The 14,246-nt window shown below is 42.8% G+C and overlaps 1 protein-coding gene across 1 annotated transcript in view; it reads right to left on the reverse strand.

The window, feature by feature from the left end:
• The window catches only part of cep192 (centrosomal protein 192), a 32,985-nt gene that overhangs the window by 16,291 nt on the left and 2,448 nt on the right, over positions 1 to 14,246 (reverse strand). Inside the window, exons 6-30 of the mRNA XM_070966883.1 lie at positions 14,066 to 14,216; positions 13,039 to 13,154; positions 12,825 to 12,914; positions 12,256 to 12,408; positions 11,909 to 12,059; positions 11,427 to 11,629; positions 11,046 to 11,168; positions 9,728 to 9,883; positions 9,304 to 9,598; positions 9,061 to 9,210; positions 8,877 to 8,941; positions 8,343 to 8,567; positions 7,872 to 8,013; positions 7,660 to 7,742; positions 7,266 to 7,556; positions 5,822 to 6,623; positions 5,505 to 5,622; positions 5,075 to 5,207; positions 4,029 to 4,719; positions 3,684 to 3,875; positions 3,143 to 3,291; positions 2,738 to 2,968; positions 920 to 1,045; positions 340 to 480; positions 79 to 142 (exon numbers count right to left, since the gene is read on the reverse strand). Coding sequence (XP_070822984.1) covers positions 79 to 142; positions 340 to 480; positions 920 to 1,045; positions 2,738 to 2,968; positions 3,143 to 3,291; positions 3,684 to 3,875; positions 4,029 to 4,719; positions 5,075 to 5,207; positions 5,505 to 5,622; positions 5,822 to 6,623; positions 7,266 to 7,556; positions 7,660 to 7,742; positions 7,872 to 8,013; positions 8,343 to 8,567; positions 8,877 to 8,941; positions 9,061 to 9,210; positions 9,304 to 9,598; positions 9,728 to 9,883; positions 11,046 to 11,168; positions 11,427 to 11,629; positions 11,909 to 12,059; positions 12,256 to 12,408; positions 12,825 to 12,914; positions 13,039 to 13,154; positions 14,066 to 14,216 — 5,041 coding nt within the window. The remainder of the gene's footprint in view (positions 1 to 78; positions 143 to 339; positions 481 to 919; positions 1,046 to 2,737; positions 2,969 to 3,142; positions 3,292 to 3,683; positions 3,876 to 4,028; positions 4,720 to 5,074; positions 5,208 to 5,504; positions 5,623 to 5,821; positions 6,624 to 7,265; positions 7,557 to 7,659; positions 7,743 to 7,871; positions 8,014 to 8,342; positions 8,568 to 8,876; positions 8,942 to 9,060; positions 9,211 to 9,303; positions 9,599 to 9,727; positions 9,884 to 11,045; positions 11,169 to 11,426; positions 11,630 to 11,908; positions 12,060 to 12,255; positions 12,409 to 12,824; positions 12,915 to 13,038; positions 13,155 to 14,065; positions 14,217 to 14,246) is intronic.

A 14,246-nucleotide genomic window follows, 5' to 3' on the forward strand; every position in this document is an offset into this window, starting at 1 on the left:
ACATCCCACTGCCCTGAACACGAAGGATGCTAAATCCAAAAAGTGCAAATCCATAAATGTTCGATCCAGGTTGATTACCTGAAGAAACTGTGTACTTCTGAGGGGCCTTGAAGTGAACCCAGACCATGAAGGCCTGTGGATTCTGAGGAGAAAACAAACAAACAAACAAACACATTTTCATGTGACCAGTAAAATCAGTTTAATTGCTCAATAGGTGAGATACAGAATCACATTGGATCTGTGAAACTGTGCTATATGAAACAAAAACACGCAGCATGAAATAATTATTTAAGTGACAGACATGCTGAATATGGTTGAAATGATTTTGGCAATTCCAACCTCGTCGTGGCTGGCATGCATCACATGATTCATCACCGATGGAGAGGACACTGGGTTCATGTGTCCAGCTTGCTGTGTCACATCAGATGTCATGGTAACAGGGTGCTTGGAAAAGGTGAAGCATCGCCATGCTGAAGCATTCTGGAAAAATGAGATGTGAAACGTGAACCACTCAGATACATTTATTATGCTCACTGCTGTGTTTTTTTTTATGCTTTGCATATCAAAGTAAGGATTAGTTGCTAAAGGGCAGCTTAATTTCCCTCTATTGACACCCTCAAATTTAGTTAGTGCTGAAACATAAAGACCTGAGTTATGCTGAATTTAGGACCAACTGCATTCAATCTTAATGTTTACTTTAACACAGCCATTTTACAAAGAGACCACCTAAATGTACACTGAAATATATTTTACTAACCCTCCATAGTGTCAAAGCAGTAATAACACATAAGATAACACATAAGCTGCATCATGTAGAAACCACATAGCTACCACTGGAGGTCACTGTTTCACTGTAGAGGATCTGTATATGTGTGTGTAGCTGTCTAAGAATATATACAAATGTAGTATGCTGACTCACTGCGCTGATGACCAGACGGATGGGCACTGTAGCACGAGTCCTGTTGAGCAGTTTGAGAGGAATGGATCTGGCACTGCCTATTGGAAGGTCCCCAAAATCCAGACAGCCAGATTTGCCGACTTCAACCTGAGAATCAAACTGAATTTGAGATCCTGTCTTTCACCCAGGATTCCCTGCCTACATCTACCTGCACGTGACGGCTCACACTTTCACACATGTGGTGTCAACACAGGCAGGCTCCTCATCTTTCTGAGTCTGCCTTTGATAATCACCCATCAATAACAGAATGTTTCATTTCATTGTAAATTTCAGTTATATTTAGTTTAGGCAGAGAGTTTAGAAGTGTGTGCTCAACTGAAGTGTTGAGTTTAATATATACAGAAATTTTTTCCAATGGCTGTGACAATGGATGTCAATGGTTAACCCTTAGTCGCTTAACTAGCAGGAATATTTTTGGCTGGTTACACATGTTGGTCTACAGGTTAACTTTCCTACACAAACAATGTGATGCACGCCCACCAGAGGCTATCACTCAGTTGGTGTGCCGTATGACAGAGACTCACTTGCTGCCAAGCAGTGTGGTAGAAGACGAGGGATTCAAAGCCCTAGTTCGGTGCCTCAAGCCAAATATTTTATGCCATTGAGAGCTACTGTGACTAAATGTACCGAAAAAGACTTTGAGAAGACGGATGAGCTAAAAGTAAAGCTAACCAGGGCGGACAAGCTAGCTCTGACCACCAACTGCTGGACAGCTCTCACAAATGAAAGCTACATCACAACTACCTGTTACTTCATCAGTGCTGAATGCGAGCAGGGTTTCCATTTTTTAACCAAGAAAAGTCCCACATCTCTGGTCATAATGTCTGACGGAGCTATTCCTACAGTCAAATGTGAAAATAATCCATCTCTACACCGTTTTCCCATGCCACTTCTCTGATATCTGCCCTCTCAATTCAGTGAATTAAGAGTTTATTTCAAGCACAGCAGAGTTGGTGGCGATCACTGGGACAGCGGGAAGACAAACCAACATGGTTTTGGGGAGTTAAGTTAAATTAATGTTTCCGTAAATGGAGTCTGACGGCTTTTGGCGAGAGTGATACAGCGTCTGTTCCTGGTTAAACAAAGCATCTTACTCTTTCACATACAGGTCTGTCTCTGTGGGAATCCTTTCCATAATGTTGTCAGACACTTGGAATAACAACCTGGCTCTGGCAGTGGCAAAAACAAATGCACAGAGGGATTACAGCTGCTGGCTGCAGCGCTCCCGTTCAATACTGGACCAATTTCGAAAATTGGTGTCCTTATTTGTCACTTAGACACAAAAACATGAGAAAATGGGTTAGTTACCGGTTAACGGCTGTCAGGCTACTGAATGCCAAATTAAGCAAAACTGACAGCCTACGTGTGACATATTCTACACAGACATTGAAACTGTAGTAAAAGGTATAATGTTGCTGGTAGGATGCCATTATGACTACTAACAGATCATTTTCACTGTCTTTTACCTGAGAAACATGTATGTCACATGGAACCAAAAATGAAAAACAAGAGGTTGAGCGATGTGTATGCACTGCTCAGGTAGGCAGTGTGTCTAGGGTGTTACATACAATGCAACATAGTTAATTTTATGTTTGGGCCATTCAGTAAGGCAGGAATAAGAAACTTTATTTCTATATCATATCTGTCAAAACACCATCTCTGTACATGAGTCTCGAACCTCAGGTGTTTTACTTTGCCTTATTTCTTATGTTGTGTATTATTTTTGGTAAAGTTTTGAAGTTGTGGTGTGAGTGTGATCTGTGAATTGAAGGTCCTCACTTCTAGTGCAGGATTCTCTGCGATGGCAAGCAGCACCACCCTTTTCGCAAAGATATTGGCCCTGGCAGCAACTTCGGTCTCGGCAGATGCAGGCCAGGAGCAAACACTGAGGACACACTGGTAGACACCAGCTTGTGGAGGGATGAACAACACCTTCTGTTCCTCTGTAGTCTTAGGGCCAATGATAGTCTTGTTCTTCACTATAAGCCACTGGTATGGCAAGCTATTCACCTGTGGGGATTGGCATTGATAATAGAAGAAAAGGTGATCTCTCAATGAGTACTGTCAGCTGGTTTAGCCAGATATATTTTAATAACTTGCGTTTGAAAGGAAACTACTTACAAGGAGCCCCATGCTTCACAATGTGACATGTCACCACTTAGTTATTATGTGCTTTCTGCTCACCTTCTCTCCATCAATGGCCAGGCTGGTGACAGTGATTGACACTTGCTGCCATCTCTCAGAGGGGTTGAAGAGGCTGAGGGAGGTCTGTGACGCGATGCCTACACAGCAGGCGTGAGGGAACCGCAGTTCCTCTGGCACCACCACTTGGCCTGAGGGTGACAGTGGAATGGGGATAGCTGACGCAGGGAAATACTGCCCGTCCATGCAGAAGAGGTGAGCAGTGTGCTCATTGTAATTGAATACAACAAGATGCAAAGACTTACTATAATGAATTACAGCAATTAAGAATTCACAGTTTAATTGCCTATAGCAATTTTCTGCTGTGCACAAGATTGATTATCTCTCTGTGTCTGACAGACTGTTGCCCACAGATATGATTAGTTAAGGTAAGAAGAAGATTATAAACAAAACAATTACACTCTAAACTAATGGTCTTTTCTCACTAAAGTCAAAAAGTCTTATCATTGTTTTCAATTTCAAGACACAGTACACAGTGTATTATGGGAGAAAAAGAACTTTGCTATAAATACCAAGAACCCACCTCTGAGTTCCTCAAGACCACCTGCCACCAGTGGCTCTGCATCATACTGAGTGTAGGGTTTCCCCATCATCCCCATGTCCTGCTGGCTCTGATGGGGTCGAGGGACATAATGGGACCCAGCTGCCCCAGAAATCCCCAGAGGACCTGATGTGGGAAGGCCGTGTCTCACTGTTAGATTGCTGTTGGGTATGCCTGAAAAAAAAATGGGAGAGGAAGCAGAATTATTTCAGCAAGTATATTAGGGGTTTAACCATTATGTTGCATCAATATTTCTAATGGTATTTTACTGTTTCGTCAAACAAAACTCAGCACCTATATTTATGAAAGCAGCAAGAAAAAACATGCCTGTAGAGGCTACACTGAAGAGACCATTTCCTGTTGCTCCCACATGATAAGCACCTGGATGTAATGGAGCTTGAGGTCCCAAATACTGCTGAGCCAGCTGGGAGTTGAAGAGAGAGCGTCCAGCAATGAGGGATTGCATATCTCCTTGGTGGGGAAGGTCAATCAAGCCGGCACATTGGGGCTTAAAGCTGGGGATGGGCACATAGGGAAGTCCCTCTGACGAGTAGGATGGAGGCATGCCATGGCCACCGGTATAAACCGACGATGACACTGAGCCAGCAGCTCCCCACTGCTGAGAGCTCTGAGGAGCTGTGGTGCTGCTAGCCTGCTGAATGTTCATATTACTGCAATAGCCGGAGTCAACTTTAGTGAGCTGTCTTACATTGGACAAGGATAGCTGCTTGTGGTTCCCACAATCTGCCGAAAGATCACCAGTTCTGTCCCCAGGGCAGTGATAATTACATGCACTCTGGCTGCGAGTACAGCTCAAAGCAGAACCGGCACACAAGGGCTCCGGGTTTCGACACTCCTGTGCTGGTAGTGGGTCCAGACTTTTTGAGTGCTGTGGTTGCACCTGGTCCAGACTTTTAGGCAGGCCAAGAATATCAAGGTTAGACTGTGCATCTGGTTCCACTGGTGGGGTTGGACTGAATCTGATGATGGTGGTGCTCAGTGCCACAGTACAGTTTTTCTGTGGAGGACAAAACAACCCGAGACAATAAATACCACACTCACGGCTAATATAGAACCTACAACCATTTCACTAATAACACAACTGTACTACTTCATCTATTAATATCAGAGAAAGCATGTACTAGCATGTTTAACATTTCAAGTTTGAAGGGCTAATCTGTATTACATGGTGTTAGGTTTGCAACATTAACAACATCTCTGTGAATTGTAGCATTGGAGTTTCCCTTGTTGAGGACAACAATAATGTCCACATGACAGAGACCTGGTCATGTGACATTCATTTCACAAAAAGAATGGAACTTTTATTGCTGTTGCAGCCAATGTTAGTCATAGGTCAGTTAGTCCTATCATACCTTGTGCCTTTCAGGTGTGGGTATGACAGTGCCATCATTCATTGAGATGTATGTGAGCCTGCTGAGACTAGGGCTGGAGCAGGTAGACTGAGGAGAGTGGTCAAGACCTGGACGCTTGTCCGCCAGACTTCCACTGTGCGATGCAGGTGACACCATACCAGGAAAACCAGACGGCATGGGAACAAAGCCATAAATGAGTGACGACTCAAAATGCAAATGTCCTGCGTCAGTAGTAATGCACATCAGCTGAACAACAGAAATGTAAATTACACCAGAGCAGACAAGAGAGTAAATATTTAAGATCAGGACAGTTCCTTTCTTCTCAGGTAATCATTTTATAAATTTAGGTAATCTGAATTTATCTAATCTGAAGCCACAAAAAGATTATCCTTTCATAATAATTACAAATATTGAAAGTTTAATACAATACCCATCAGCGTTAGAAGTGGAGGTCTGACTAGGAGAGGAGTGAGTCAGTGGAGAAGTGGACGGTCGGAAGTTGCACTGTGTCTCCTCCACAAAGGGCTCAGAAAAACCCTTCAGCAGCTCTAAGAAACACAGGAGGTATTGTTAACATGCATTCATCACTTCATCTCAATATTCTCACACGGGCAATGCCTCCTCATCATGTACAGTATGGTGGCTGCTAATCTCTAAAGTTGATTGAAAACGACTCACCAGAGTACAAACAACTGTTGCATGTTTAGTGTTTAAATCAGAAGCCATATTTCATATTTCATTACTCACCAGATGTAGGGTCTAGTGGTGGCTGGGAGAACCCAGCAACCAGTGGTAGTTTCTTCTCTGGGGAGTTACTGGATCTGTCCTGCTGCTGCTGGCCTGCACTCCTCACCCTCTGCGGTGGAGGAGAGGAACCCTGAAAGCAAGGCAAGCAAGACTGTCCTTTCCTCAAGTCTGGTGGAGTTCCTGGCAGACCAGGTGAGGCAGCAGCACATTTCTCACTCTTTTGTGATGTTTCTAAGAAAGGCCTAATAATGTTGGATGCTTGAGGGTTCAGTTCTCCTGGCTTCACTCCATTTTCTGTGAGGGTCCGGCCTGAGGGAGCACAGGTCTTGGTGGCAGACGAAGCAGAGTTACCATATGTTGCCATTTTGTCTGCCGGTGGGTTAAGGGAGGAAGAATGCTCTGAGCCCATAGACTTTCTGGCAGAGCTGAAAGATATACGGGGACGAGGAATAGAGCTTCTTTTTGAGTCCACCTTATGACCTAGACCTTGAGATAATGCATCTGAAAGGGACACAGCAGATGTGTTAGTGTTTAATGTTGTCTCTCCTCTTCTGACTCTCTCCTCAGTTGTTGCACTCCCCTGTTCCTCAGGATATTGTGCCTGTTGGTTCCTTTGAGAACTGCTGAGGTTGTCAGCCCAGCCTGTCAGGTCAAAGGTAGTGTGTGCCACAGAGGCATCGGTGCTGTCTGACACGTCAGTCCTTTTAATGTATTTCTCCATATCGACGGTACTCAGCTCTCCAACACAGGTGCTTCTCTGTAGTGCGTCCAACAAGGCACTCTGATACGGCTCCGGCAGGATCTATGTAGCGGGCAGAACACTGCATTTTATTTATTTATCAAGGGTTTTTTAGGGTGAATATTTAAAGTGCAAATTCAGATCACAGTTTGATTGTTGACAAGCAAATGTTGCAGATGTCTGCATCAAAAATACAGATCATAACTCAAAGGGTTTACTTGAGTCAGTACAAAAGAAGTGCATTTTCTTTGCAAAGTTCTACAGAAGGACAACTGCATTCAAGGAATTCTTTGTTTTTTTCAGTTTATTCTGGTGAGACCTTTTTAACAAAAACTATATATTTCATTTATTATATGAAATGTTGTGGTTGGACTAATTTATAAAAGTTTATGTTATAAGCCCAGGAAATAAAATGTGAACTCAAACTTTGCAGTGCCTGGTTATGACCAACTCGATACACACTATTAAATGTGCAACCCCAATTCCAAAATTTGGGACAATATGAAAAACAAATAAAAATAGAACGCAATCATTTGCAAAAATCAATGAAGATGATGAGGTCAAACATAGAATATATTGCTTTTGTAGTGTTTTCAACTGAGCGCATGTCAAGGATTAGCAAATTATCCCATTCTTTTTAATTCATGTTTTACTCAGCATCCCAACTTTTATGGAATTATGCGAGAAAAAACCCCAAAGCCTTACATGTTCAACTGAGTGTGGCTCTTCTGTGCAGTTATCAGCAGGTCCAACAGGTCCCGCAGAACCAGGCTGATTGATCACCCTACTCCTCTTGGACAGCTCCATGATCATGGCAGCCAGCTGAGATGGGTCAGTGCTGATGGACGCATCAGCAATGGCTGAAGCAATTGTGCTGATACTGAGCATCAGGTGGCTGCTGTTATTGTCGGGGGACACACAGCTTTGGTTACCCAAGCCTGACTCAGAGCCAGAGCCCTCACTGTGGTCAGGCAGTGCAGCTCTAACAGCGAGGTCCTAAAGAGGAGAGGTGATTTTAAGTTTGAAAGTCATACACATGTACACAGGTAATCCCACATGAGGATATTCAAACATCAACATCTAAAAAAAAAGCCTTTACCTCCTGTTTACACGGTTCTGGATCAGTATCACCTTTTGGTGACATCCTTTCACCTGGCGCCTCAAGAGTTTTGTCCAGGTCCTCTGCAAGGAGAAGATTATGAGCAACAGTCAAAAAGCATAGTAAATGATACACAAAACACAGAAAAGATCAGGTACTGCTGTATGAGTCTGTAAAATGATTCTTCAGCCTCAGAAATACTGTGAACACACCTGGGTTGAGAGTTTTGTCTGCTTCACTGAGTTCCATGGTATCACTGTGAGGGGAGTTGTCTCTAGTTGAGAACTCTGAGGGGTGAATTAGGGCAAATGGTTCCCTCTTCTCTGGAGATGTAATGATGTAACCAAAGGATGGCTAGAGGAAAAAAGAACAAGCTTTTACGTGTCATAGTCCCCTCTCCAAAGGACTTTCAAAGCTAAAGGCAAACGTAAATGCAATCTCAAGTTCACAACATTAAATTTTACAGCACAATCTTCCTCAGCTCTGCCATAATGGAGTTTCTCTTAACAACAACACCAAAAAATAAATAAAAAACAAAAAAAACACACACATGCATATCAATATTGATGCATATTGCTTCAACTGTATTTTGTCTGAATGAACTCTTAATAACCTCTGTGTGAGACCCCAAAGAGAAAGAACATTCTAATTTCTGTAACCACTAAGAAAGCAGCTTTACTGACCCGTTTAACCCCGTCAGCATCATCAGTGTTGCCAAGACAGCCCAGGGCTTCAGAGCGTTGTCCAAAAAACTGCCCAAAAGACAGTCGCAGGTAACTTTGGTCTCCCTGCTTAATGTCTGAGGAGACGTGAGATGCCCTCATCAGGATGTGGCTGCTGGTGGGGATCTTCCAAGATGAGCCACTGTGAAAGGTGCTGTTGCAGCTGGCTGGTTCAATCTTCTCCTCCTGTTTGAATAGCAATACTCACATTAAAACACAAGAGGCTGTGCCTTACACACACACAAAGTTACTGTCTTTTCTTACAAAAAGGCACAAGTACACTATACTAAATCATTCTTTGATTATTTTGTTTATACTAATGTGATCATGACAAACAATGTAATCAGTGTCGATGTTGGTTATGTTTAGCGTGTGGTAACAGATAAACAGATTAACAGTATGTTCATTCTACAGTGTCTTTTGATGTGACTCAGACAGTCAGCCAGCTAGATCTTTGTTTTCTGGACAGGAGCAAAACATGGGACTGCTGCATACCTGCATGAATCTGTGCTCTTTCTCAAATTCCTCTTGATCCTTAGCTATCATTTCCATAGCATCACCTGCAAAGGAAGAAAAAATGACCAAAGCATCTATTTATTCACAGTATTTTGCACAAACAAAAACACTGCAGTAAAACAACCTCATAGTATTATAACAGAGCTGCGGCCCTGGTACATACTGGGCGGAATGAAGTCTTCAGTCTGAAACTGGCCATCATTCTCTGCTGTCTTCCCATCAACCTCCTTCTCAAAGGAGGAGTAGTATGCCAGATCTGTCACCCACTGCCCTTCTTCATTCTGGTACACCACACTACGAGTGGCATTGGCACCTGAAGAGACAACATATTACACCATGCACCAATATGTATCGGGATTGAGTAACTCAGTAAATGTCCGATATACATATCAAGGATAAAGCCGACCTTGTTGAAACTCCAGCTCCATGTTGTCTGGGCAGTGGTTCCAGCCATCATCTGAATCTTCTTGCTCCTGGTGGAAGCTCTGGGAGAAATACTTGGGTTCAAGGGAGGTGGAGAGGGGATTGTTGTCATCTTCACTGGTACTGCCTGAAGCCTCTGCTCCAGTCACATCACCACAAGGCCCACCCCTTATGCCCAAGGAAGGCCTGGCACCATCAGGCTCATCTGTTCCTTCTTCTTCATCATCATCATCATCATCATCACCATCATTATCCTCTTCACATTCTGGGAGCAGAACCTGAGGGTGGGACAGTTGACAAAGGTATAAAGGCTGCATAACATTGAAAATGTGTTTCAATATTTGTGCCTGATCTCTTTATTTTAAAATATGTCAAAAATGCCTGATTTTCCTTTTTCCGTGTTGTACCTGGGAAAGGTGGAAGCTCCCCTGAGTGCCATCGAGCTGGGAGACATTTAGGCTTGCCGAGTTCTGAGGTCTTCTGAGTCCAGTTCCACTCCTCAGGTAGACTGAGTCCAACAGTCGGTCAACAGTGGGCCCAGACTCCGTGCTCTCCATGGCATCCTGGCATTCAAGTTAGAACCACATTTAGAGAACTAGCAACATTATGTAAATATATTCCTTAAAACAAACGGCTTCAAAATCATTTTGATGGTACACTGACTAACAACAGAAAGAACTGTGCCTCTTTCATCCCCACCCTGTGTGCTGAATGCCTGGTCTACTGTATGTAATTTGGGTTGAGTGGGTAAGATCTCCCATTAGAAGTGTGTAACATTTTACAGCACTGCGTCACAAACCACCAACTATGTCACTGATTTTGGTGAAAGTGGATCATATTTTATGAATAAAATATCTTCTGCTTTTCCCACAAATGTCCTCTGGGTGCTCTGCTTCAACTCTCTAATTTATGGGGTTTCCTGGTGGACAGCTAGCTTCGCGTGTCACTGAAGTAACCACAGCAGCAGTTAGCTGTTTAGCTACCTGGCTCTGCCTGGAATGGACCAGAGCTTGGTGCACAAGGAGAGAGTTGGTGTTCCTCTTGACTAATGTAGACACACAATCAGTCCATTTTGTGAGGAAGAGGAATCAAATGACACTACAAAGGCCCATTTTTATGGGAATGTGCACAGAGCGTGATGAAGAAAGTCTAGGTTAGCAAAGAAATTTGATAGCCATCGTCATGACACCTGTTTGCCTCTGACTGGGGCTTTATGTTTTGTTGAGCCAGCTATGCTGAACTTGTTTCATAGTACGTATACCCTCTTAGGCTAATGGTCCTCATTATGAAAGTGGCACACACAATATGACTCACCAGCTGACATACATTTCAAGAAAGATCCATGTTTTTTTAGAGGTCATTCTTCACCCCAAATCACTATATCAATAACATCTCAATAATCCTAGCTCACTCATTGTCTGGCCTGTAGATGAACAGAAGCCAACTACTAAACTGTTTATCATCAACTTTTTTGCAACAGTGGGTGTTTCATACTAAGCAGACTATAGAGAAATGTAAATTAATTTGAAGTAATCAAAAAATATTTGTAATTTATATCAGAAATATTAACAAGAACAGCCTGATTAAATTAGCCACAAGCAGGGTAAAATAGCTACATCAGAGTTGTCAGGCATCAGTACACATTGAAAGGCACAAAGGAGAAAGGTCTGCACAAAGTTAGGCTCCAAATAAACACTAGGTCCCTCTTCATGCATCTGTACTCACCAATGCCTCCTGTCGGTCCAGGACCATGCTCCAGTTGACAGGAGAAAGCTTCTGAGATCCCCCTGACGCTCCCAAAGAGGAGCTGGTCTCTCCTGTTCCTACCGGACCCACACGGTCACCCATCTGCAAAGTGTCATGGAAATAAAGCAAAAGATGTTAAACTATTTAGTCAGAAAATTGAAAAAAAAAAAAAAACATAGAAAATAACAGTGTGTCAATAAAATCCACATTATGAGCAAACAAACATCTTCAACTATGTAAAGATGTAGAAAAATGACAGTCTTCAAAATGCACAAAAAAAAAAATCTCAAAAACAACAAACATTAACATTGCAGCCATTATCAATGTTGTTAGTTACATCTGTGTAAGCCTCATTCTTACCTCAGTATGTCTGGAAAGATTGTTCCTTCCATGGCCTGGGAAATTGTTCAGATTGCCATCCTCATCTTCACCAACAATCCCCAGCCCGCGCAAGACATCATAGGTGGTCTGGATGTTAGTCACTGGGAGAGGGATGGTTGAAACTCCACCGTCATTTCCGCTTTCCTCACTACCACTGCTCCCATCCCCGCCTCCTCCATCACCTGGAGTTCCAAAATGACACAACAAACGGGTGGTCACATAAAGGTTTGAGGAGCCTGACTAGACTGAGAGGAAAATCTGTCTTACATGATTCAATGCTCCCTCAAAACTACCAAGAAACAGCCCCTTGTTAAATACATAACAAAGGCTTAATATGAATTCATGTTGAAGTATCAACAATGTAGGAAAACAAGAGAAAGCAAGAGAACCAAAAACAAATAAATAAGGGAGTGAACGACATTTAATTTCATTTAAGCGATTGTCTAAGCTGCATAGTGCACCTGTGACTGGGGGGTTGATGACTTGTCCCTCAGCAGATCGCCTGTGTTCAATCCCAGACAAAGATGGACCACCACGGCCGCTGGAAGCCTCATCATCAGAACTGCCTCCCTCTAAGCCTGGCCTGAAACTGGGACGATTACTCTCTCCAACCTGTACCAACATGTAGATATACATGCACAAAAAAAAGAAAAAGAAAGAAACTGCGTAAAGCAAAACTTGTTAGTACAATGTGTTCTGATAAGAATGATGCAGCAACTCAATAACTGGATTTTTGAGGCCAATACTGACAACTTCATTTGAGAGTTTTAAAAAAAATCTGATAACAAATCTGACTGTTATTTCTGACCAGTTGTCTAGAGGTGCTGGGCAGCAGCCGTGTCCTGGTAGCATTGCTGTTCCTTCTGGCAGACTCCAGCTCATCCTCAGTGTCCTCATCACTGGCAGGACAAGAGTCCATTCCTGTAGCAGCCAGACGCACATCTGGCATCTGGAAGTCCTGCTGAAGACAGAGGTACACAAGACACAGTGAGGCATTACAAAGAAATTGAACATAGGTTATAAGTAAGGGAAGACGTTTATGGTTGTTCGAGAGTAACTTCAGAAGTCAGTCAAATCACAGGGGTCTCTGCTAAATCCCAATTGTCCAGGTGATTTTTTTATGAAAGTGAACAGCATTTTCAAGCAGGAAGCCAAAAACACACACACACACACACACACACACACACACACACACACACACACACACACACACACACACACACACACACACACACACACACACACACACACACACACACACACACACACACACACACACACACACACACACACACACACACACACACACACACACCTCTTCATATAAGCTGAGAGCAGCGCGTTGGCACAACAACATGAACATGCAAGTGTGCTCACCTGATCATAACCATCAAGGAAGTGGTGTCTATACTGTTCTGGTTCAGAAGAACTTGGGTTTGATATGTCATCAGCAGCACCCTGCAGTCCCTATGAACAACCAAATATATTAAGGGGGATGCTGAGACAAACACAGAAAGTGATTGATGATGGCTGCTGGTTAAGTGCCAGAGAACAAGTTGGTAAAGTACAAAGTGTTCTGAAGGAGTCTTACTGTTGCAGGAATCTCCTGGCCCTCCACTCTGCCTCTCTGCATGGCAGGAGGCACCAGCTTATTGAAATACAGCTCCAGCTCATCATCAGGCAGGTTGTTTGAATCAATGTCATCATCTGGGAATCAAACACATGTTCTGAGTTTATTTTCTGTAACTAAAATATCAAGGATGTACGAAGTCTAAAAGTAAAATAGGCATGCACAACAGCTTACATTCGTGTCTGTCCAGACTCATATAGTATATGTAGCAAAGACACTGACAGAATTTAATAAAAAGAAAAAAGTGTACTTTTTGGTGAAATGGAAATTATCACTATATTGGCATGTAACCCATTGATATGTATATTTCCCATGAATCATTTCCAGCAAGAAACATGTTGTCTTCACTTAGAGACTATTCTTACAGAGCAGTACAGAGAACTGATAAAGAGCTTCCTCACATGGTGCAACAACAATCACCTGAGGCTCAATATCAGCAGAGCCAATGAGCTTGTGGTGGACTGCAGTACTTCAAATATGGATGTTGCTACAAAGAAGCTACAAATTGTAAAACATGGATGCTTCACACACATCTTCAACCAGGCAGTACAGATGACCTATACAATCACCATAGTTTCAAGGTGGACCAAATTCAGTGTCACCAACGCAGTGACCAAATGTGACATATGGTCTTCTATTACTGAGTAATGGTATGTTACGGTGAATTACAGCCAAATGCAGAGCATTATGATGTTACAGTGAAGTTGAACATTGAAGTATAAAATGTCATCACTTCAACATTTTATTTTATTTTTATTTTATCTATGAGAGATTTGTGAGAAATTTTGTCATAATTGGCATATGACTTCTTGAGTTATGGCCAAAAATGTGCGTTTGTGCGGTCACAGTGACCTTTGGCCTTTGACCACCAAAATCTATGCAGTTCACCCCAAGGACGGACAGACAGACAACCTGAAAACATAATGCCACCAGTCACAGATGTCACAGCTTCAGAGACATAAACAAAGAAAGATGAATACACACATACCCGTAATATCGCTGTTCATGCTGTCCACAGACATGAGCTTCTCATTTGCCAGAAAGCTTGAGTTACTGTCACTGAATTGGTCACTGTCCACTCCCACACTCTGCACACTGTCCTCCTCAGCAGTAGCTGGTAAGGACTGAACCTGTATGGACTGTCCAGGGAAAGAGAAAGTAACAAAAGG

Source organism: Chaetodon trifascialis, chromosome 7 (assembly GCF_039877785.1).
Source record: "Chaetodon trifascialis isolate fChaTrf1 chromosome 7, fChaTrf1.hap1, whole genome shotgun sequence".
Taxonomy (NCBI): Eukaryota; Metazoa; Chordata; class Actinopteri; order Chaetodontiformes; family Chaetodontidae; genus Chaetodon; species Chaetodon trifascialis.